This window comes from Bufo gargarizans, chromosome 9, assembly GCF_014858855.1.
Source record: "Bufo gargarizans isolate SCDJY-AF-19 chromosome 9, ASM1485885v1, whole genome shotgun sequence".
NCBI lineage: Eukaryota > Metazoa > Chordata > Amphibia > Anura > Bufonidae > Bufo > Bufo gargarizans.
In genome coordinates this window covers 183,438,751-183,463,742 of record NC_058088.1, presented here as the reverse complement: position 1 = coordinate 183,463,742, position 24,992 = coordinate 183,438,751, and the positions used below count along the sequence as shown (strand labels likewise).

At 45.5% G+C, this 24,992-nt stretch overlaps 1 protein-coding gene across 11 annotated transcripts in view; it reads right to left on the bottom strand.

Annotated features, from left to right (window-relative positions):
• Positions 1 to 18,713: 18,713 nt before the first annotated feature.
• LOC122919421 (beta-1,4-galactosyltransferase galt-1-like) overlaps positions 18,714 to 24,992 on the bottom strand; it is a 71,437-nt gene continuing 65,158 nt past the window's right edge. For all 11 annotated transcript variants that reach the window (XM_044268434.1, XM_044268437.1, XM_044268441.1 and 8 more), the window contains one exon: positions 18,714 to 20,926. In XM_044268434.1, the coding sequence (XP_044124369.1) occupies positions 19,487 to 20,926 (1,440 nt within the window). In that variant the 3' untranslated portion in view covers positions 18,714 to 19,486. The remainder of the gene's footprint in view (positions 20,927 to 24,992) is intronic.

The following is a 24,992-nucleotide window of genomic DNA, read 5'->3' as shown; positions in this document are numbered from 1 at the left end:
AGCAAGAAGTCAAATAGAAATCTTTGTGTAGAACAAAAGGGTTAATCTAATGATGATCTGCTCCATCTTCAGCTGGAGACGGACCAAGCCAAATAGAATTGGCTTAGTGATCTTCTTGTCCTAGTGCAGATAGGGCACAGCAGGGAGGCTCCTGCTCCAGCCAGCTTCTCACAGTCCTGTGAGGAGGAGGAGGAGGAACATGGCTGACCTCCCAGGACATGGAGAGAAATTTTCTTTATTTATTTCTTGGTTTTAACTATAATGTGAGACAATATAGAACCAAGGGAAGGTAAGAGATGAAGGGATATTTTTTGTGTCTGCATTTTCTGTTTCTTGTTCCTTTAAACGAGGAGGCACTGTTAGCAATCCTCAGTCCCCTTGTGAGAACTGCTGATGTGGGCTCTTTGTAGGGAAAATATCCAAAATTAAGCAGCACTACCGTTAGGTCCAAACTGGACAGTTCATGAAGTGATGGTGCCAGCAGTGTTAGGCCTTAATAATGAAGGATTATGGAGGAATACTGCAGCACACAATGCTTTCAATGCAATTCCTGATTTCTTCACCAAGAATGCGACATTTTGACTGCAATGAGTCTTTTTGAAGACACTCTGCTTGACAAAGACTCATTGCAGTCAAAACGTCACATTCTTGGTGAAGAAATCAGGAATTACATTGAAGACCTCGATTGATGCAGTATTCTCCCAAATCCCGTCTGTAGAGATGCCGACCTGACAGTGAAACCTAGTGTGTCCTGAGAGTATTTCTACTGTTGATGTGTGAAGGTTCACCTCCAGCGTCACCCTCCTCATCAGTCTGCTAGATGTTGTTCACTGATAAGACCAACACACTGCACCCTCAGTTTATTTCTAAATATGAGCTGATGTCGGCTGACCATCAAATAATGAAAAAATTATAATTAAGCAAGCTTATACTCACCTCTCCAATCTCCCACTTCATCAGTGTCCAGGTCCCTGATGTGCTTTACTTTTTTCTGACATTTCGACACAGGAATACCACCAATCCCTGCAGAGGGGGGGTCAACGCTACAACCACTGATTGGCTGAGCAGGCATTTTCTGCTGTGATGAGACAGGAGCAAGATGTGGCATATAAAGGGAACTTGGGCGTGGTCCGAACATCAGCAGGGATCGGCAACGTTAGCATAAGTTAGTTTATTTATTTTTTAACCATTTAATGTCTATCTTCTTTTTTTTTTTGTTTACTAAAACAAAAATAATTCCGGTATGCAAATTTATCATTTTTGAGTTGTACCTGCAAAAACCTGTAGTGGTGTTCTCATTAAAGAGGCATTCAGAAAGTTAAGTATATATACAGGTCCTTCTAAAAAAATTAGCATATTGTGATAAAGTTCATTATTTTCTGTAATGTACTGATAAACATTAGACTTTCATATATTTTAGATTCATTACACACAACTGAAGTAGTTCAAGCCTTTTATTGTTTAATATTGATGATTTTGGCATACAGCTCATGAAAACCCAAATTTCCTATCTAAAAAAATTAGCATATTTCATCCGACCAATAAAAGAAAAGTGTTTTTAATACAAAAAAAGTCAACCTTCAAATAATTATGTTCAGTTATACACTCAATACTTGGTCGGGAGTCCTTTTGCAGAAATGACTGCTTCAATGCGGCGTGACATGGAGGCAATCAGCCTGTGGCACTGCTGAGGTGTTATGGAGGCCCAGGAGGCTTCAATGCGGCGTGGCATGGAGGCCATCAGCCTGTGGCACTGCTGAGGTGTTATGGAGGCCCAGGATGCTTCGATAGCGGCCTTAAGCTCATCCAGAGTGTTGGGTCTTGCGTCTCTCAACTTTCTCTTCCCAATATCCCACAGATTCTCTATGGGGTTCAGGTCAGGAGAGTTGGCAGGCCAATTGAGTACAGTAATACCATGGTCAGTAAACCATTTACCAGTGGTTTTGGCGCTGTGAGCAGGTGCCAGGTCGTGCTGAAAAATGACATCTTCATCTCCATAAAGCTTTTCAGCAGATGGAAGCATGAAGTGCTCCAAAATCTCCTGATAGCGGCTGCATTGACCCTGCCCTTGATAAAACACAGTGGACCAACACCAGCAGCTGACATGGCACCCCAGACCATCACTGACTGTGGGTACTTGACACTGGACTTCAGGCATTTTGGCATTTCCCTCTCCCCAGTCTTCCTCCAGACTCTGGCACCTTGATTTCCGAATGACATGCAACAGTCCAGTGCTGCTTCTCTGTAGCCCAGGTCAGGCGCTTCTGCCGCTGTTTCTGGGGAATGCGGCACCTGTAGCCCATTTCCTGCACACGCCTGTACACGGGGGCTCTGGATGTTTCTACTCCAGACTCAGTCCACTGCTTCCACAGGTCCCCCAAGGTCTGGAATCGGTCCTTCTCCACAATCTTCCTCAGGGTCCGGTCACCTCTTCTCGTTGTGCAGCGTTTTCTGCCACACTTTTTCCTTCCCACAGACTTCCCACTGAGGTGCCTTGATACAGCACTCTGGGAACAGCCTATTCCTTCAGACATTTCTTTCTGTGTCTTACCCTCTTGCTTGAGGGGTCAATGATGGCCTTCTGGACAGCAGTCAGGTCGGCAGTCTTACCCATGATTGCGGTTTTGAGTAATGAACCAGGCTGGGAGTTTTTAAAAGCCTCAGGAATCTTTTGCAGGTGTTTAGAGTTAATTAGTTGATTCAGATGATTAGGTTAATAGCTCGTTTAGAGAACCTTTTCATGATATGCTAATTTTTTTAGATAGGAATTTTGGGTTTTCATGAGCTGTATGCCAAAATCATCAATATTAAAACAATAAAAGGCTTGAACTACTTCAGTTGGTGTGTAATGAATCTAAAATATATGAAAGTCTAATGTTTATCAGTACATTACAGAAAATAATGAACTTTATCACAATATGCTAATTTTTTTAGAAGGACCTGTATATATGAGCAATCTTCCGATCCCAAATATACCATGAATTGGCCACCCATATTTAAAATTCAGAAACTTCCTTTAAACTGGTTCAGGTGCTCTCTAAAATGACTAGGCCGCTGATTTGAGAATATCCTGGAACATATTTAATATTTATAGCTTCTATATTATATAATCTTCAAGCAGCTTAAAGGAAATGCATTTCACACAGACATGGGAAGTCAGCAAGGTGAGCAAGGGGAGTATAGAGCCAGTGGCGGGTGCCGGCTTTGTAATACAGCCGACACCCACCCGCAAAAACTGGCATCGGAGAGAACTCTGATCCTGGTTATTTAACCCTTAACAACCTCAACACCTGAGAGGTTATTCAGAGAGAGGGGGCTCTCCCTGACCTACAGCTGGACCCCCATAGCGAAATCACAGGATTCTGATCTGTTGCTCTGGCGGCCTGGTGCCTTTTTAAGGCTCCCTAATGGAGAATCCCCATAATAGACAGTACTGAAAATCCCCATACACTGCAATAGTAAACAATTGCAGTCTATGTTATAAGTGATCGAATGATGCCCCCTTTGAGGACTAGTAGTAAGGCTGAAGCTCAGCCTGCGTTTGTGGGAGGGGCGGAGGAGGCCTATTTAGCGCCGCCTCACGCTCCCATCATGGACGCCGCGCTCTCAAGTGACGTCTCTGTGCATCGAGGTATCAGTGCCGACGTTGCCGCTCACCTACGCTGCTGCTCCTTCCAGCCTCCGCACGCAGTATTCTATCCTCCGGAACTGCGCTCCCCCGGTAAGCCAAGCGGCGCCTCGAGCTGCTCCCTGTCCTGGGAGCCTCGGCGCCGCGCTCTCACATACCCTCATGTCCGCATCCTGGCCCCACCTCCCGCACTGGTCGCCAGGCAGCACTGATGCCGAGTCCCCAGCGCTCCCACCTATTCGCATGTCCGCAACCTGGCCCCACCTCCCGCACTGGCTGGTCTCCAGGCAGCACTGACGCCGGGTCCCCAGCGCGGCCAGCCCCCCCCCCCCCCATTAACCCCTTCACCTGTTGTCGCATGGATAATAGCATTCTGGCTTCAACCAAGGTGCTTCAAAATATATTGGTTTGCTCAGCATTGCAAACCCGACAGCTGAGGCCTCCCGACAGCTGGGGCCTCAGCAAAACAGTACATGCCTGGGCAATGAGCTGGCTTGGGGCACCAGCAACGCCAAAACAAGATTTCCAAACAGTGGAAGCCCATGCACGCCGCCCATAGTCAGGCATTAGATACTTCAATTAAAGTCCCACACATGCTGGAGCCAGGCCCCAACCAAAAAAAAATAATTCTCTCTTATTTTCCAGGTACACACATACGTTTTAAATTTATTCCACGCCATTGTCTGCCACAGCAGAGTCATGTCAATTTTTTCCCTCCTTAAGTTTCATCCACGCTATTGTCTGCCACGCAGCAGATTCATGTAAATTTTCCTCAGGTTCTTTCACGCTATTGTCTGCCACGCAGCAGATTCATGTCAATTTTTCTCAGGTTCGTTCACGCTATTGTCTGCCACGCAGCAGATTCATGTCAATTTTCCTCAGGTTCTTTCACGCTATTGTCTGCCACGCAGCAGATTCATGTCAATTTTTCCTTCCTTAAGTTTCATCCACGCTATTGTCTGCCACGCAGCAGATTCATGTCAATTTTCCTCAGGTTCGTTCACGCTATTGTCTGCCACGCAGCAGATTCATGTCAATTTTTCCTTCCTTAAGTTTCATCCACACTATTGTCTGCCACGCAGCAGATTCATGTCAATTTTTCCTTCCTTAAGTTTCATCCACGCTATTGTCTGCCACGCAGCAGATTCATGTCAATTTTTCCTTCCTTAAGTTTCATCCACGCTATTGTCTGCCACGCAGCAGATTCATGTCAAATTTCCTCAGGTTCATCCACGCTATTGTCTGCCACGCAGCAGATTCATGTCAAATTTCCTCAGGTTCATTCACGCTATTGTCTGCCACGCAGCAGATTCATGTCAAATTTCCTCAGGTTCATTCACGCTATTGTCTGCCACGCAGCAGATTCATGTCAATTTTCCTCAGGTTCGTTCACGCTATTGTCTGCCACGCAGCAGATTCATGTCAATTTTCCTCAGGTTCATTCACGCTATTGTCTGCCACGCAGCAGATTCATGTCAATTTTTCCTTCCTTAAGTTTCATCCACGCTATTGTCTGCCACGCAGCAGATTCATGTCGAATTTCCTCAGGTTCATTCACGCTATTGTCTGCCACGCAGCAGATTCATGTCAATTTTCCTTCCTTAAGTTTCATCCACGCTATTGTCTGCCACGCAGCAGATTCATGTCAATTTTCCTCAGGTTTGTTCACGCTATTGTCTGCCACGCAGCAGATTCATGTCAATTTTTCCTTCCTTAAGTTTCATCCACGCTATTGTCTGCCACGCAGCAGATTCATGTCAAATTTCCTCAGGTTCGTTCACGCTATTGTCTGCCACGCAGCAGATTCATGTCAAATTTCCTCAGGTTCATTCACGCTATTGTCTGCCACGCAGCAGATTCATGTCAATTTTTCCTTCCTTAAGTTTCATCCACGCTATTGTCTGCCACGCAGCAGATTCATGTCAAATTTCCTCAGGTTCATCCACGCTATTGTCTGCCACGTAGCAGATTCATGTCGAATTTCCTCAGGTTCATCCACGCTATTGTCTACCACGCAGCAGAACACGTTAGTTTTTCGGACATGCTTCAGGTTCATCCACCGCCCTGACACGTATCAGGCACAGGTTCTCACGCCTCATGCGCTACTCACTCGCCCCGTCCTAACCCAGGTGCTTCAATGCGCCTCACGAGCTTCACTTCTAGCCGCGCAGCTAGCTCACGGGTTCGGCCGCCTGCAAGGCATCAGACCATTCAGGGGCACCTCACAGGTGTCAGGCACGGTCAAGCTCGACCCAGCCTTCGCTCCCTGATTCACGCCAGGTTCTACCTTCTCCCGCTTATCTCAAACCTCACCCCATGTTTCTAGGGTCACCCCGGAGGTCTGCTCGTTTCAAAATTCGCTAGGCGAATTCCCCAAGGTACCAGTCCTAGGTCACCTTTTCATCCAGGTCATTTTTCGTTTACGATTTCATCAGCCGAGTCCAGGTAAGTTGGTTTCACTACTTCATTCCTTAGGGTCAGGCCAGCATCCGCAGGTCCTTCCTTCGGGGGGCTGAGGCCAGCGCATCAGGTAGGTTGGGCCTCTTAACCTCTTCCTGGTAACGGATTCGGTCACTCTTCGGTGTTATTCAGAGGGTTTCACGGACTCACTCACTGGTGTCAAGTGGCTCTATCACCCTTCTCACCTTCCATTTTCCTTTTCACAGCATAATGTCCCACGCATCGGATATCGCCGAGACTCGCTCCATTCCAGAATCACCCGGCTCAGCCCACGGAAGCACCTTTTCAGGCAGGCAATGGACCATCCCTAAACTCATGGCCGAATTAACCAGGAGAGGCATCCGCTATCCTGCCACAGCCCGCAAAGCTGACTTGTACAGGCTGCTGACGGCAAGGCCTATCCCAGCGGCTGCAGAGCAGGTGTCTCTGTCCACGGTCCAGACAGCGCTGACCCAGCTTCATTCGGCGATCAACACTCTCACCAGCTCAGTGTCCGACATGCAGACCAGGTTGCTAGCGGTGGAAACCAGGCCATCAAGTCCAAGCACTCCCATCTCTCCGGCTCCAGGCCCGTCTGCCATCCATGCCCCAACTCCGAGCCAAGCCCCCAGCTCCTTCACCATTTCCCCATCACATTTTGTTCCCGACAATGTCCGAAAGGATATTTTGGCAGGTAAAGACGTTAACTTGGCTTCCATACTTATTTCCACCCACGACTTCGACGAGAACAGGACCATTGCCTGTGGAGATATATCAGTGGTTCTCAAGTCCAAAGATGCCCGGCTGCACAAAAAGCTCTCCATTCCAGAGTTCGTGCTGGCCTTCAGCCTTTTCCGAGACATCTTATGCTCGGCCCAACCGCACCGCAGAGAGGAACTTGACACTTACCTCTATAGGGTCACTGATTTGGGACACAAGTACGGAGGTCACGCATTTTACGACTATCATCGTTCCTTCTCTGCCAAAGCCGCCGCTGCTCTGTCCCAGTTCCGGCACATCACGGACTGGTCCATACTAGACATGGAGCTCTTCTGCAGGCACTTTGCTGGCCTCAAAGCTCCCACCTGCGCCAATTGCCAGTCCATCCTGCATTCCTCCGACTGGTGTCCCAACTCAGGGGCCCTGGCCCAAGGCAGACCCTCCGCTCTCCCTTCCACCTCTTCAAGTTCAGGGCAGAACACAGACAAATGGGGCAGGCCCATAGTGTTTCTGGGCAGAAGCCAAATCTGTAACAATTTCAATTGGTCCGACTGCTATTTTTCAAAATGCAAGGCCTTGCATATTTGCACTATTTGTTTCAGGGCCCACCCCCAGTCGTCCTGTCCGCAAAGGTCATCAAAACAGCTATGACTGGCCGGAGTCAACGCTGATCTGCTAGCTGCCCTCCTGCTGCATCACCACGATCCCGCCTTCGTGCAGTTTTTGGTCTCCGGGTTCTCACAAGGGTTCCATACAGGGCTAGTTTCCTACCCGCAAACTACTTGGGAGGGCCCCAATCTTCGTTCCGCCTTGGCGGATCCCGAATCAGTAGACTCCCTCATCCAGTCCGAGATCAGCAAGGGTTTCCTCCTGGGTCCATTCACAGTCCCCCCCTTCCGACATCTGGAGGGCCAACCCCATTGGCCTAGTTACGAAAAAAAATTCAAATAAAAAAAGAATGATATTTGACCTTTCTGCTCCTCATGTTTCCAGCACACCTAGCTTAAATTCGCTCATCCCTTCAGAAGACTTCTCTATGCGGTACTCCACCTTGGACGACGCCATTCGGTTGATCCTCCAGCTGGGGTCGGGCGCGTGGCTTTCCAAGGCGGACATCGCCGACGCGTTTAAGCTGCTTCCGGTCTCACCCCATTTGTGGAAATACTACGGCATCAAGTGGAGGGAACGGTACTATTTTTCAGACAGACTGACATTTGGATCAAAGAGCAGTCCCTGGCTCTTTGATCAATTAGCCACAGCTCTTCACTGGGTCTTGGTCAACCACGGCGGATGCTCCAGGGTCATCCATTATCTCGATGATTTCCTGTTGATCGAGACCGCAGACCAGGCACCCAATCAGCTCCAGGTACTTCTCGACTTGTTCTCTAAGTTAAACGTCCCGATTGCCCCAACAAAAGTCGAAGGTCCATCTTCAGTCATAACATTCCTGGGGGTCATCTTGGATACCGGTAAGATGGAAGCCCGTTTGCCGGACTAAAAACTCCTAAAAATCCAGGATTCCATCAGGAGGTCTGTCGCGGCCAGGACCCTCACCAAGGTCGAACTCCAGTCAATTCTGGGGATGTTAAATTTTGCCTCCAAGATTATGCCCCAGGGGCGGGCATTCACCTCCAGACTGCTGCAACTTTTACCTGCTGCTTCGGATCAGGACTCTTTGATCCACCTTGACGCCGCCGCAACGGCCGATCTTCACATGTGGCACCATTTCCTGACCAGCTGGAACGGCATCTCCCTCTTCGTCCCTTCCTGGGACGATAATTCTCCCACCGTGTTTTCCGACGCAGCAGGTTCAAAAGGGTTTGCAGCCATTTTTAAGACCCACTGGTTCGCAGGTCCCTGGCCGCTTCAGATATCTTCCACCCAGAGTTCCATCAGATCCTCTCCACTGTTAGAAATTTATCCCATCGTGGCAGCTGCCCAGACCTGGGGGGAAGTCTGGAGGAACAAGCCAGTCGTCTTCGTCACGGACAATCAGGCAGTGGTAGAAATTCTCAGCAAAGGCCGCTCCTCCTCCCCACAAATCATGCCCTTCTTCCGCAGATTAGTATGCCTTGCCTTAGAATACAACTTTCATTTTTCATGTAGCTTCATACAGGGTTCAGCAAACACAGCAGCTGATGCCCTCTCCCGTTTCAACTTCCCGGTTTTCTTTCAGGTGATGCCAGACGCCGATCCATCAGGGGTTCCTCCACCCGCCATCGAGACACTGATGATGGATTGAGCAAGCACGTCAGAACTGCCAAGTCACTCATCCATAACTCCCTATCCCTCAATACAGCCAGGAACTACAAGACCGGGTGGGAAACCTTCTCTCGATTCTCCATCAAACACCCACAAGGACATCTGGATCAAATAACTCATCTCATGGCATTCCTGGCTTATTGTCACACAGACCTTCACCTATCTTTCAGCACCATCAAATTGTACCTGGCAGGGGTACAGCATTTCCTCACTTTAGATTTTCCAGGCAGCCAGTCCCTATTTTCTTCCCAGGCCATCAAATCCACCCTTAGAGGGATCCAAAAGAGCAGCAATAAGCCGGAGTCCCGCAGGAAACCAGTCACCGGGGCACTGTTCAGAGCTTTTTCCACCTCCCTAGATAACGATCCTTTCGGGCCATACAAAAGCATTGTGATCAAAGCTGCCATGTATCTCTGTTTCTACGGGTTCTTACGGCCCGGGGAATTCACTAGCTCTCCAGGACACGCAGGCCCCACTTCAGACCAGCTGGTCTGGCAGCAGACTCATTGCTCTCCCTTCCACCAAAACTTCCCAGGTAGGTCCTCCAGTTAAAATCATTTACTTCCAGACCTTCAATGAATGGTGCCCGGTGGCCGTGTTCAACAAGCTTCTCGCCATCTCAACAGTTTCCGCGCCAGGCAGCCCTCTCTTTCCCTTCAACTCCAAAGGTCTGTCGACTTCACAGTTCATCCATCACATCAGAACTTTAGCTTCCGGGCTGGGGTTCGATGCCAAGGCCATCTCGGGGCATTCGTTCCGCGTAGGCGCGGCTTCCGCAGCATCAAGTCACGGGGTCCCAGCACACGTTATCCAGAAAATGGGCAGATGGCAATCCTCCTGCTTCACGCATTACATCCCTAATCCACGAACCGAGATCGCCAAGGCTTTCACCAACTTAGCCCTATGAATTCTACCCTCACATTTCCTACCCGTTGACTTTTGCCCCTCATTTAGCTCGCACCCGGCCATGGCTTCCCGCACACCCCAGCCATCTGTAGCGGACAGCCTGTCATCCCTTTCCCCCCCCCCTGTCCTTCGCCACTGTCATGGAACCATGAACCAGACGTACAACAAGAGATAAGTGGAAATAAGAAGGCTTTATTGAAAATCAAGCCGTAAGCAAAAGTCCAAACGGATGGCTAAACCGAAGCAGGGTCTTGCGTAGACAGAGGTCAGGAACCAGAAGGGTAGTCAGACGAAGCCTGAATCAGGAACCAGCAGGGTGGTCAGACGAAGCCAGGATCAGGAACCAACGGGGTAGTCAGACGAGGCCAGGATCAGGAACCAGAAGCAGCAGCAGTCTTAGAAGCATGTGAACACAGGAGGACCAAGCAAGGAACTGAAGCCACAGACCTCCTATATATATGAGCTAGGCAACCAGCTCCTCCCAGTGGGAAGGAGAAGCCGCAGGGTGGGAGGCTACAAGAAACCCAGAAACCAAGATGGCCGCCAGCACATGTCAAACGAAGGAGAACAGTAAGAAGGTAAGACCATGACAGCCACGGTCTCTCACCGTAGCCAGGACCACAAGTAGTAAGGCTGAAGCTCAGCCTGCGTTTGTGGGAGGGGCGGAGGAGGCCTATTTAGCGCCGCCTCACGCTCCCATCATGGACGCCGCGCTCTCACCCCTCCCACCCTTCCCCTTTCTTCACCTTTCTCACCATCAGGCATGCCCCTCATTTAGCTCGCACCCGGCCATGGCTTCCCGCACACCCCAGCCATCTGTAGCGGACAGCCTGTCATCCCTCCCCCCCCCCCTGTCCTTCGCCACGGTCTCTCACCGTAGCCAGGACCACAAATAAAAAAAATTAATAAAAAAAAATAAGAAACAAGTTTTAAAATATATAATATATATATATATATATATTTTATGCAAAAAAGAGCAGCACTCCAACGCAGGATAAAATAAAATACAAAAAGTTTATTCACCCATAGTGTAGCGACATTTCGGCTCTTTATATACAAATATTTTTTTTAAATAAAAATAAATATATATATGGTGTGTATTTATATATATTTATTTGTTATTTTTATTTATTTTACTTAAATACCAATTAGATTGAAGTTTCCATTTTCAACAGGAGCTCTGAAAAATTGTGGGATCTGATACTTTAAACCAGTTTAACCGACGCCTTAGGCTACTTTCACACTTGCGGCAGAGTGAATCGGCAATCAGTTCCGTCGCCGGCACTGCCTGCCGGATCATGCAAACGGACAGCATTTGTAGACAGATCCGGATGCGGATCAGTCTCACAAATGCATTGCAAGAACGGATCAATCTCTCCGTTTGTCATACGGACAAACGGATCAGTTTCTATATTTTTTTCCACATTTTTAATGGAATGCCGGATCCAGCACTAATACATTTCAATGTAAATTAATGCCAGATCCGGCATTCCGGCAACTGATCTGGAATTTTAGACTGAGAGAATACAGCAGCATTCTGCGGTATTTCCTCCGTCCAAAACGCCGTACAGTGACTGAACTGAAGACGTCCGGATGCATCCTGATGGGATTGTTCTCCATTCAGAATGCATGGGGATAAAACTGATCAGTTCTTTTCCGGTATAGAGCCCCTAGGACGGAGCTCAGCGCCGGAATAGAAAAACGCTAGTGTGAAAGTAGCCTAAGCGTTTAAACCAGTTTTGATCTATCCCACCCATTGTCACAATGTAAGTTCCCTATCAGTACATCTTCAGAGTCTTGTGAGAGGAAATTCGAGGACCTGAAGAAAACCAACACAGGCCGAGGGAGGACATACAAACTCCATGCTGATGTTGTTTTTGGTTGGATTCAAACCTAGAGACCCAGCGCTGCAGGGCACCAGTACTAACCACTGAGCCACTCTGCTACCCCCCCCCCCCCTCCACACTTTTCCAATATCACATATTAAAATAAATAAGCAATAAAAAAAATGAACATAATTGGTGTCACTGCATCCAAAAATGTCAGCACTACTAAAATATAGTTCATCATGCAAGGTGAACATAGTAGCTAAAAAGAAAATCAAAATGGTCTCATCGCCTTGGTCACCTTGCGTCCTCAAAAAATAAAAAATGAAAAAAAAGTTGTTTGTGCACCAAAAATGTACCAATAAAAATGATCAGTCGCCGTACAAAGAACAAGCACTACACAGCTCTGTGGACGGAAATCGATAAAAGTAGTTAAGTCTAGGAATAATTAAGGAAGTGACCAAGTTTTTCCTACCAAACCACGACAATGTCTGAAGATCTAGGCGATGGAGCTGGTCAGATATAGATTGAAGTAACGGGTTATAATTGAGGGTGAAGAGGTTATCGGGGTCGGGGCCTATTTTAATTCCTAAGTAAGTAATGTAAGGGCTGTCCCAACAAAAGGGAGATTTAGCTTTTAGGGAGGGTAGTGTGGACGATGGGATGCCCATACCCATGACTTGGGATTTGTTCATATTAATTTTAAAATTGGACAGGGGACTGAACCGTTCTAGTAAATTGTATATGACGGGTAGGGAGGTTTTGGGTTTGTGGTGAGAATTAAAAGATCACCCGCAAAGGCTGCGGTCTTGTGTTCCTGTTTTCCCATTTTTATCCCCCCAATTTTTGAATCTTGCCTGATAGTCTGTAAAAGTGGCTCCATGGTTATTACAAACAAAAGCGGGGATAGGGAGCAACCTTGCCTCGTACCATTTCTAATTATAAAAGAGGGGGAAATGGTGTCATTTACCAGCACTGATGCCGAGGCATTGGAATACATGGCAAAAGTAGCATCTATGAATGGGGTAGGAATGTCAAACGTATTCAGTGCATAGCGCATGAATTCCCAGTTGACCCCATCGAATGCTTTCTCTGCATCAGTGCTTAGCAATGTCAGGGGGATACCTTTCTTTTTTGCAACCCCCAACTCTACAACAAAGCTATCCATCTAACCAGAATTCTTGACTGGTTTCGTGAACCATCCCATAAATCTTGGGTAAAAATGGAGTCCTCCATAGTTCAACTCTCATTCAGGGCACTATTGACGGGTGACAAAGAAAAATTTACCTCCCTTTCCAAAACCAGCCAGATTATAAACTCCTCGCTCAAAGTATGGAAATGGTTTCAAGAATCCAACTGGGGTTTTCCATTACCCTCGCCCTTGATTCAAGTGAGAGACGTGTTGGAGCTGGCTCCATTGGAGTTGAAAAAATGCCTCCCCAAATCCCTATTGTATCATTGTTTGACGTAAAAGGGAAGATGGCAAACAAAAAAGATATTGCCACATTACTCTCCTCTTCGGATTCACTTCCTTCTCCAATATCTTTCCTCCACAACTACATTGCTAAACATATCCCCCTTCAGACTCTTCTTAGACCAATCACTTGGTTTGAAGGATGGATATGCAGCCAAACTCCAATTAGCAAGCCGATTTCTCAACTGTACAAAAGACTAAATACTCCCATTAACATGCCTAAACCAGCTTATGTGGGATTGTGGGAAAAAGATCTGAATACCTCCTTCTCACCACAAGACTTAAACAAGCTATATATTACCCCACATAAATCCTCAAGATGTGTCCTCATTCAGGAAAATGGTTACAAATTATTGACAAGGTGGTACAAAACCCCCAAATATGAAAGCTCTAATTCAGATGTGGAGGTGTTGGAGGTGTAGTGAGTCTAGAGGAACCTTTTTCCATATATGGTGGCTTTGCCCCCCGAGTATTAAGTTGGTGGGAAGATATATTTAATCTGAGCAATAAAATTTGAGAAACCACATCAAACCCCCAGCTTGCCTTGCTAAGTCTGCCCCCACCAGATTCCACCTCAAGGATTCCTCCATTGTTCTACACCCTTCTCATGGCCGCTCGCCTCCTTTTACCTCGTTTCTGGCTTTCAGCCGAACTTCCATCTCCAGATCTATGGAGGGAAAATATCGACTCTATATATAGATTTGAAGAGCTGGCGGCGGCTGAAGCACGCAACTACCAAAAATTTAAAGGTAGATACCCTAATCACGGGTGAAATACCCCTATCAAATAAACAACCTTTGCTGACAGGTTTATATACAGTCATATAATCAATAAATTGGAAAGTAAGGGAATACAAACCTTTCCTCCTCTCAAAGTCTCATAGAAATGTGTTCACTCAACTGCACATATTATTCATCAACTGTGTCCATGTTACAGTTTTATTTCTCTGTTACTGCTTACAACCGAATCACCTATCTTGTACAAATCATCATTGTCTACGTACGATTTATGCTTCTCTATGATTGTACAATTTTGAATACTTTAAATAAAAAATTAAGAAAAAAAAATAAAAAAAATCGATAAAAGTTATGGGCGTCAGAAGATAGCGATGGAAAAATACATTTTAGAATTTTTCACACGTTTTTATTTTTTTGCAATTGTAATAAAACATAATAAAACCTATGTTCGGTGTCGTCGTCATGTCATTTTCAGAACACCGTGAACAGTGTAAAAACAAAGCCCAAAAAACAATGGCAGAATTAGGGTTTGTTTTTTTACTCTAGAAAGATTTTTTTATCACATTTTTCAGTACAAGATGAGGTAAGTTAAATGGTGTCGCTAAAGATACAACTTGACTGGCAACCAAAAAGTTCCTATTCCATGAATGGAAAGGTAAGAAAAAGTTATGACTCTTGGAAGGTGGAGAGGAAAAATGAAAACGCAAAAGTGAGAATTGGCCCGTTCTTCCACATGTCGCATAAACGTAGCAATCAAAGAATGTACAGTCTTAAAGGGCATCTGTCAGCAGTTTTGTACCTATGACACTGGCTGACCTGTTGGAAGCTGAAGGCATCTGTGTTGGTCCCATGTTCCTATGTGTCCACATGTTTTATTATATGCAAATGAGCCTCTAGGAGCAACGGGGGCGTTACCATTACACCTAGATGCAACCGTTGCATCCTTTTTGATTGACAGGTCGAGGCATGATGACATTTTCACTGCCCGCTCCTGTCAAAGTGCAGAGGTCACTGGTAGGTTGGGAACCTGATCATTACAATGGCTATGCTTACATAACATAAGGAATAATGCCTTCTTAATGACGTGTAAGATGTTTCTGGCGTCCTGTTTATATATGCAATCCACTTTCTTATTTAAAGGTATAGATCGGGGATCAGCTGCTGTGAAACTACAACTCCCAGCATGCAAACATGCTCTGCTGTTCTTCTTACTCCCACAGAAGTGAATGAAGCATGCTGGGAGTTGTAGTTTCTGAACAGCTGGAGTGCCGGAGGTTGCTGATCCCTCATATAGATCATATTTGCCAACAATCCTGAAACTTCCAGGGGGATCTAGGAAAATGGAGGGACCTTCCAGACTCCCAGAAAAGTTAGCAAACCTCCCGGACTCACCTTCTCCTGGAAAGCAGCCCTCGATGTACCGTAACCGTATGTGGCGCCGAGATTCTGCACCGCATTAGATGCAACCCTGCGCTGGAGGTGCATTAGGTGACCAGGGTGACGTACAAAGTGGGCAGAGCACCCACAAAAGGATCAGGGCTCTGTACATAGGAGAAATGTCCTCACCCATAATAGGTCACCTGTAGGGTTTCTAAAAGCCTGTGCACGCAGAGTCTGGTTCCTTCTACGAGGGCAGTGACGGATCCATCACACAAGAGACACCCACTTGAAACAAGAACGCAACCCTTATTGGGTCTTTTGGGTGTCCGTCGTTCAGACGGGGGGGGGGGAAGGGAGTGTTGCACGCTGCACAATTCTTCCTGACGGCAGAATGCGCCCAACTTAGGCAGGGTTAAACAAAAAAAACTGATCCTGTATTTTAGGCATCCGTTAGGCTCAGTTATGCACATTTCAGCCAATTTAGTCTGCAATTTTTTATTTAAGTCCTACAGTAAGTTTTTTAACGGATAACGGATCTCAGACAGAAATGGCTAAAACAGATGCAAAATGTGCACGACTGATGCTTAAAATACAGGATCCGGGTTTTTTTGTTTTTTTTTCTGTTCTTCTGACACATCAGAAGAACGTAAGACTAAATGGGGATGAAAACCTGGGCTTAAAAATAGAGGCAAAAATGTTACATTAAATGTCCACCAGAGGGGGCTATTAACCAGCAAATCTTCACCAGACGAGACCAATAGTGCAACATAGAGAGGATCTGTGTGATGTGCCTCAGGCAAAGCCTTGACCGCTGGAGAGCTGGGACTAGACAAGGACTATGGATCGGGGTATGCATGGTAATATAGACCTACTGCAGGAAGCCTGACTATTACTACCACCATTTTTAAAAGAAGCCTGCAAAATAAATGATTACCCCTCGTTGCACCTTTTCCAACAAAAAATACCAACCACTAAGTGGTTCAGCTCTTTCGAGGGACTTGGTTTCGTTAAAGGGGTTCTCTCACTTCAGCCAATGGTAATTATAATGTAGAGGAAGTTAATACAAGGCACTTACTAATGTATTGTGATTGTCCATATTGGCTCCTTTGCTGGCTGGATTCATATTTCCATTACATTATGTGCTGCTCATTTACGACCACCGCTGCAGCGCAGATACGAGGTGGCTGGAAAAGGGAGCTGCTGCGCATGCGTGCCCAGGAGCGATTTTTCCTATAGCGTGTAAGCACGACCACTGCTGATGGATTGCAGGGTGGTCATAACCCCTGGAAATGGGCAGCACATAATGTGATGGAAAAATTAAGGGAGTCAACAAAGGACGCAATATGGACAATCACAATACATTAGTAAGTGCCTTGTATTAACCTTCTCTATATGATAAATGCCATTTGCTGAAGTGAGACTGCCCCTTTAATAGTTTCTTAAAGTCCCCAAGACTCAAAATGTACACAAAGGGTTAAGTACCAACTATAGCACACAAACTCATTTTAAAAACTAGTTGTTGGTTCCCCCGGAACAGCTAAAGCAGCCCTTTATTTGGATGTACTGGGCAAACAGGACCATAGATCTCAGCTTCCTGTACCTCTTCTGTCTAGTGCTGTGCTATAGGAGAAACATTGGTGGTACCAGCAATGAATGATTTTCAAGTCCACGCTAGACCATATATGTGCAGGAAGTTGTTACGCAGAGGCTTCCACCATTAGAGATTCTTTTGCTGTACAGTCCCTGAAGAAATAGGAACAGAAACATTCAATATCATCAGTTTTATTATTCAACGCTTTAAAACGGTGTCCAACCTGAGAGAAGAATGCATTGTTCGAGGGTGGACTGAAGGGTCGTGGCCACATAAAGATAGTGGACCATGAAGTGGACCTCAGGGTGGCATCACTGACTGCTTTTGATGTACAGCCCCTTAATCAACTATGGGTCTGTAAGCAGTTTTGATCCTTCAAAACTGCTGACAGTGCTGTACAGGTAATTGTCACGGACGTTCCCGCGACAGGTGGCAGCAGATCGGTGAGACTGGCAACAGGTGGTTTGATGTGACATGTTTTCCATTTGGATCAAATGACGTCTGCGTTGCTTCTGGTGCTTGCCGCACCTTCTTCCCAGGTGTGTGGATCTCGGCTGAGTTCCTGGTGCTGCCATAGACACTTGAAGTTAAGTGTTTTCTTTCCCTTTTGTATTTTGTTTGGGCTATTTTGTGTGTTGCATTTCCCTCTCATTTATATTAAGGCCTGAGGGAGACTCCTGTTCATCCTTCCTTTTGGAGGAACAGGTTGTCTCAGTCCTGACATTAGTACCAGGGTCTTATAGGGTGAGTTAGGTCACTAGGTATTCCTGTGTATGAACTCACCTACCTCTGGGGTCTGTTCATACTGGTAGTTAGTCAGGACTTTGATTAGGGTTTTACTAGGAGATGTCCATCTTCTTTCCCTAGTTTCCAGGCCTTATTCCCTCACTCCTTTCCCTCCTATGTTCTGTGGGTGTTTCCCGTCCCACACCCGAACGTAACAGTAATGGAGTAAGAAGCGTAAGAATACCTGGTTGCATGGCCAAAAAATCCAACCTTTATTCCCCCTACATTGCGATCACAAGTGCCAAGGAGGTGGACGCTTCATGCTCCTTGCTCTCAGATCTCTGCACTAAACCCTTCCCCAACCCCTCTCCACAAAGGGACCACCTCGATGGCACCTGAGATCACAACGCTCAGGTGATTAAAAGTTGGATTTTAGTCAAGCAACCTACATGACCTTCACCCCACGTTTGCTGATACTGCTTCTCATCAACATCATCACGATAAAACCGGATCCGCAATTTGCGGACTGCAAAACACTTACGGCCGTAAAGGGGTTGTCTCATCTCAGACAATGGGGTCATGACCTAGCGATATTATGCCCCCATTGTCTGAGATCAGACAACCCCTTTAAAGATATATATCAAAGATTTTACTCCTGTGTCACGGTTGAGGTTGCAGGCTGCCTGTGAGAAGACCTTCTCTGCCTGTGTGCCAATGACAACACTTCCTGTCTCTGTTCTCTGGCAGACAAACACTGGGCCTCCCAACAACCCGTGACGATGCAGAATGAAATTCTCTAGCGTAGGTAAGAAACCTAGATCTAGTTGGTTGTTTCGAAGCCTCGATGTCTGTACGATAGCTCACACAGCACACAGGCAGGCAGTGTTGTCGTGGGGACCCAGGCAGAAAAACGTCATTCAACTTTTTTGCTTCCTCAGACATTCACGTAAATGTAGATACAGCTGAAAATTCCCCGGAGAAGTTCCCTTGAAATTATCTATTACGGCAGAGGCTGCGACGGGAATAAAATGATCCTTCTTTTATTAACTCTTTCCCTCCTGTCACACTTCTGGACTCTTTGGTACAAAATAAATTTGTTTGTTTGTTTCATATCACTTTTAAAAAAAAATTTGATGTGAACATAAAGTCCCCGGTTCAGGATCAATAAATTCTCTTACAATATGGCTGGAAATTATCTCGTGAATATTGTCTGTCTTGGCTTGGGCAGCACTTAGGAAATGCATTAAGAGTTTTTTATTCCCTTGTGAAACAGTAGTTATTAAATAATCAATATCCACAGTTCATCCTTGCTGTGCAGACAGCGTAGAATACAGTCCTATCGTTTCAGTGCAAAGGAGAAGAAAAGCCGCAATCCCTCCATTGTCCTGGCTTTCTAAGGGTACAGTATGGTTGGCCCATTACAGTCACTGGCCAACCATGTGGCTTGTGAAGAAAGTTGAGCGGAGCCAACAGGAGGCAAATTGGCACTAACACAGCGACACTGCCACTTCATTCTAGCGAGCATAGGGGGTCTAGCCAATCAATTATTGGTGGCATGTACCAAAGAGATGTCCCCAACGTCTATCCCTAGACAACCCGTTTTCTCATTCTGAATGTGATGTCCATCATACCTCAGATTTCTTATTCTTTCTATCTCTTGAGCTCATGGTTACCCCCTGGAAGTAATACGCTTCCATGAAAAGTTGAGAAAACTCATTTCTGGATTAGAAAGATGGTCGTAACTTAAGTCCATTTAGCCACTTCCCTGACAAACTGCCAGCTGCTAAATGATTGCACCTAAGGATCTGGCCTGACTGAAGGCTCCTTTTTGATGTAGTCAACCTCATTCAATACCCTGTTAACTTTTTCTATCAAACTGGCTTCATATTTTGCTAAAATGTTGTCTTCAATCAGGAAACTCTGGTCGAGCTCTTTTTGCTTGGGTTCTCGGTAATGGCAAAGTTTGGCAATGTCACTGGGAACTTTGTACTCACTACCTGTATACTCAAGTGGAACATGGACCGATACTTGCACAATGCTCCTGGGATTTACGATCATCTTCGTAGGATTGATCTCGTCAGGCCGGTTGGGTTCCCGGTATATATGGTGGAGGATGTTAACTCCTGGGACAGAGATCCAGTCTTCTGGTGTTTTCTGGTTGGTCTTATCTTGAGAAGTAGTTGGAAAGAGATGATTTTCGAAGATAAACACGCTGAAGGTAGGGTCGATACTGAGAAGATAGTCCAACATTTCTGGCCAGTCTTTGTGGATTATTGGGATGATCAGCTCATCGATGTCATTAAGAGCTATATACTTACTCCTGTACATGTTGCGATAAATGCAGTCGTTCAAAGCTGCAGTCTGACCAAAGTAATGGAGATCTCCGGGATGATCTGGGTAGTGCCAACCCTTGGAAACATTTATGAAAGAGGTAATGGGCCAAGGAATTAGTTCTACAAAGTTCAAGTCTATGTAATAAGACAGAATTTTCTGCATACGTAGACTAGATTCAGTGTGGTAAATTATCACTTTTTGGGCACCCAACATGCGGTACATCTCCATTGACTGAATAAACTGCAGTTCATTGCTGTAGGCACCAAACATGGCTGAGATGCAAATAATAAAGTTATACTGGAAATCAGGCTCTAATACATTAAACTGTTCATCAATGTTTTGTATTTTAAGGAATACAGGTTCAGGGTTGTCCTTTGGGTACAGAGATACGTATTCAGGGGCTACGTTGCCTTGAACGTTGCATAGAAGATCTGTTGTACCATAAGGAAAATCAAAATGGTCAGTGTGGACTTGATGCTCTGCCAAAATGCAGATATTTGTGTAAAATTGACAAAAGTCACACAGCAAAGAATCCGGTTCATTTCGATAGGTTATGCCCAAAATCCGGACAATCCGGCTAGAACGAAAGTCCAAGTAGGCCGATACAAGGAAGGTTTTACTGTTTTTGACTTTGACAATGGTATCTTTCATTACGTTGGGCTTACATACTGGATATTTTGACGTTGTTGATTTCAGGAGGGTGAAGGTGAAGGAACCGTTAGGCAAACCAACTTTTACAAACACAATAATGTATATCAAGTAGACCAGGGAGAAAGTCGCAAAAATTACAGAAAAGACTTTACAGAGTTTCTTGAATGATGCACATGGCTTCATTCCTGATAGGTGATCAAGATCCAACGTTTTATCTTCTGTTCTTAATTTCTGCCATTGAAGAGTTACAGTCTATAAAATAAAATAAACAAATATGGGTAAGTTTCAAAATTCAAATGTTATGATCTATCAGTAAACCCCTAGTTTCAATATTAGAAGCGTTCTCTGCCCTAGAAATCCCTTTTTGGTAGAAGGATCCTCAGATAAGTCATTTACAGAATGTACCATTCCTGTGATCACCAATGATTGATAAAGGAACCTAGCACCAAGTGTTCAATTTTCCCTGCAGTGCCACCACTGGGGAAGTGAGGCATTACACCATCCCTATTGACATCAATGGGTTCTCCATATCATGCACAGATAAGTTGGGTCCTCCAGAAGAAGAGTTTATCTTTGTACTCTCCATTCTGGACAATAAATGAAGGTGCTAAACAGGGGACTCCATTCTGTATATCTATTCTTCCTTTTTAAATATATTATTTGAAAATGAGTGTTTTAGACCACACAACCACTGTAACTTGCACCTATGGGAAACAGGGTTATGGGTGACTAATTTGTCTACTTAAATTGTACTACCACCTTAAAGGGTTGGTCTAAGGACGACAACCCATGTTCATATGAGCGTCACATAGGAGATGCCCCAACATTCTAAAATGCAGGAATTCGATCAAAATTTTCCATAAAGTTCAGATTCAACAGAATTTGAATTTTTGTGCGATTTGTTTAAAAAAGAATAGGAAAAACAGACAGAAGAGACAGAGAGGAGAAGAATTTGGGTATAGACAGAAGATAGAGAGAGAGGAGAGAAAGAGGGAGAGTGATTGATTTTCAGACAATCAGGGCACTTGCTTTTCGGGTTAAATTTATTTGGACCCGAGTACAATTGGATCACCAATTTCGGCAATTTGGAGCTGAATTGAATTTTAAGAAATTCACTCATCACTGCTCAGAATCCATTGTTTGGCACCTGAAGATACAGCTGATTACTACACCACATCATTTTACAAAGGGGTTGTCAATATTACGTAACCCCTTTAAAGAATTAGTCTATTTTGGCGTGCAAGATAGAAGGAGCCTCCATGATCAGATGCTATTTCTGTGGTTGGACACTATTATGTAAGAACAAAAACATAAAGCATTTCATCAAGGGACCCTCCTTGACAGCTCAACATGCCTCAAAGAGTTTGTCCAGCACTTAATTACTAATAATCTATCAGTACAGCTCATCAATATCTAATTGCAAGAGTCCAACTCACGACGACCCTGCCGATCAGCTGTTGATATCACGTGCCTTGGTCACAAGACCATTCTGCAGCTCAGTCCCATGCAAGTATGGTATCCAAAAAAGCAGAAATCCAGCTTCCAATACAAACGTGGCAGCTTTTATTTGAATAGTGCATCAAAAACCAATGTTGGAGTCCATGTCTACGTGTTTCGGATCATATACTGATCTTTACTCATTAGTTAGGGGGGTACTATCTCTCCTAAGAGAGAGAGCGCCTTAATCAGCATGAGGAGACTTATAGGCCATACATGCTCCTCTGGAAACCTGGGAGGACAAGCTCTGCCTCTGATGCCACCAGTAAGGCAGCTATCCTATAAGTCAATGTTCAGCTCTTTAACTAAGCCTTGAGACATGACTTGGATATTAAATAAGCCAGCACCTCTTCTGCAGACAGCTGTTTCGGGGTGATTGCCCCTCATCAGTGCAGAGCAGAGAGTACTGGCTTGACTGGGTGAGAGGCCTGTCAGGGTTAGGGGGTTACTATCTATCCTTAGGGAGAGAGAGCCTTAATCAGCGTGAGGACACTTATAGGCCATACATGCTCCTCTGGAATTCTGGGAAGAAGGGATGCAAATGAGCTCTTAACAAGTTCTGCCTCTAATGCCAACAGCCACCCAGTCAAGCCAGTACTCTCTGCTCTGCACTGATGAGGGGCAATCACCCCCAAACAGCTGTCTGCAGATGAGATGCTGGCTTATTTAATATCCAAGTCATGTCTCAAGGCTTAGTCTACTTTCACACTGGCGTTTTGGCTTTCCGTTTGTGGGATCTGTTCAGGGCTCTCACAAGCGGTCCAAAACGGATCAGTTTGCATTCTGAATGGAAAAGGATCCCTCAGAACGCCTCAGTTTGCCTCTGTTCCGTCTCGATTAGGCTTTGGAGACGGACACCAAAACGCTGCTTGCAGCGTTTTTTACTGTCCGTCTGATAAAACTGAGCCAAACGGATCCGTCCTCACACACAATGTAAGTCAATGGGGATGGATCCATTTTCTATGACACAATCTGGCACAATAGAAAACTGATCCATCCCCCATTGACTTTCAATAAAGTTCATGACGGATCCGTTCTTGCAATGCATTTGTGAGACGGATCCGCATCTGGATCAGTCTACAAATGCTGTCCGTTTGCATGCAGATTGCCGGATCACTTTGCCGCAAGTGTGAAAGTACCCTAAGGGACAAGGATAGAACTGTTCTATTAGGGGTCAGCTGTTCCGTTCCGCAAAAAACGGAATGTACACAGACGTCATCTGTATTTTTTTTGCGGATCAGTTTTTAGCGGATCGCAAAATACTGAAAAAGCCATACGTCGTGTGCAAGAGGCCTAAGGATGGACGTACAAGCTGATGATCAAGTCAACTCCACTGCCTATTTATTTATTTTTTAACAAAAAAGGGGTTTTGCAATCATGACTATGCGATGACATGTGATGTTGTAATTGTGACCCTGCTTCATTACATATTGCTGCTAAACTTCCCAAAAGTCCGAGGAATTCCGTTCGGTTAAACCCAGTGTCAAGGTTATGGTCTGACTTTCAGCTAACAGCAAAAACATACTGTCAGACTATAACAAAACATTTTTATTACATGTGCACCATATAGAGAAGCCTCTAGACCAGGCATGCTCAACCTGCGGCCCTCCAGCCGTTGCAAAACTACAACTCCCAGCATGCCCAAACAGCCTACAGCTATCAGCCTACAGCAGGGCATTGTGGGAGTTGTAGTTTTACAACAGCTGGAGGTCCGCAGCTTGAGCATGCCTGGTCTAGACACTATAAAACTGTAGGCAGACAACTGCCCACCCAAACAACTGGAGCCACTAGATCAGGCATGTCCAAACTGCGGCCCTCCAGCTGTTCCAAAACTACAACTCCCAGCATGCCTGGATAGCTTACAGCTATTAGGGCATGCTGGGAGTTGTAGTTTTGCAACAGCTGGAGGGCCACAGTTTGGACATGCCTGCACTAGATGGACCAAGGATCTGGCACATAGAATGAAGCCTCTAAGGAAATTCATGGCGAATCCTATGGAGGGATCTATTATGGAGGGATCTACTGACAAAAGCTATGAACAATAAAGACTAATTGAAAACATGATTTTTAGCCTAAAATAGGTAAAATGCAATGATACAAATCATTGCATTTTACCTATTTTAGGCTAAAAATCATGTTTTCAATTAGTCTTTATTGTTCATAGCTTTTGTCAGTAGATCCCTCCATAATTGGTCAGATCTGGAGCAACAGGACAATCCACCTCAATGTTCAGTTCTCCTGAAAGTGACTGGAAGTGTCCTCCTGCTGGGACCCTCAACAATCATCTGTAAATCTAAGTGTTCAGTCTCACTTCAGCGCCCCCGCAGGAGAAATTAAGCACTACACAATGCTTATTCAACTCAATAGGCTGCTTATGTAAAGCAGGACAGGACAGGTCCTCCAGAGAGAAAGACGCTCTTTATAACTGCTTTATACTTTGTCCTAGAGGTTAGGATCCTAAACACTGGAACACCCAGAATTATATAATAGGGTATATCAAACAGTTTATAAAGTGAAGAACCCCTAGGTTCGGATAACAGAGATTTAAAGGGGTTGTCTCATCTCAAACAATAGGGGCATATCACCGACCACTGATCCCCTTCACTTCTATGGGCCCGACAGAAATAGCTGAGCCAGCGCTCGGCTATTTTCGGCGGCCCCATAAAAAATGAACGGAGGGCGGCGGGGCATGCGCAGTGCGCCCTCCACCACTTTCGGGGCTCCGTTCTCAAAATAAATGGCGTTCTATAGTCAGTTGGCTAAATGTAAATAATAATCCTCTTGGAATTACACCATTGCTCTGCCAAGGGGTCTTATATAA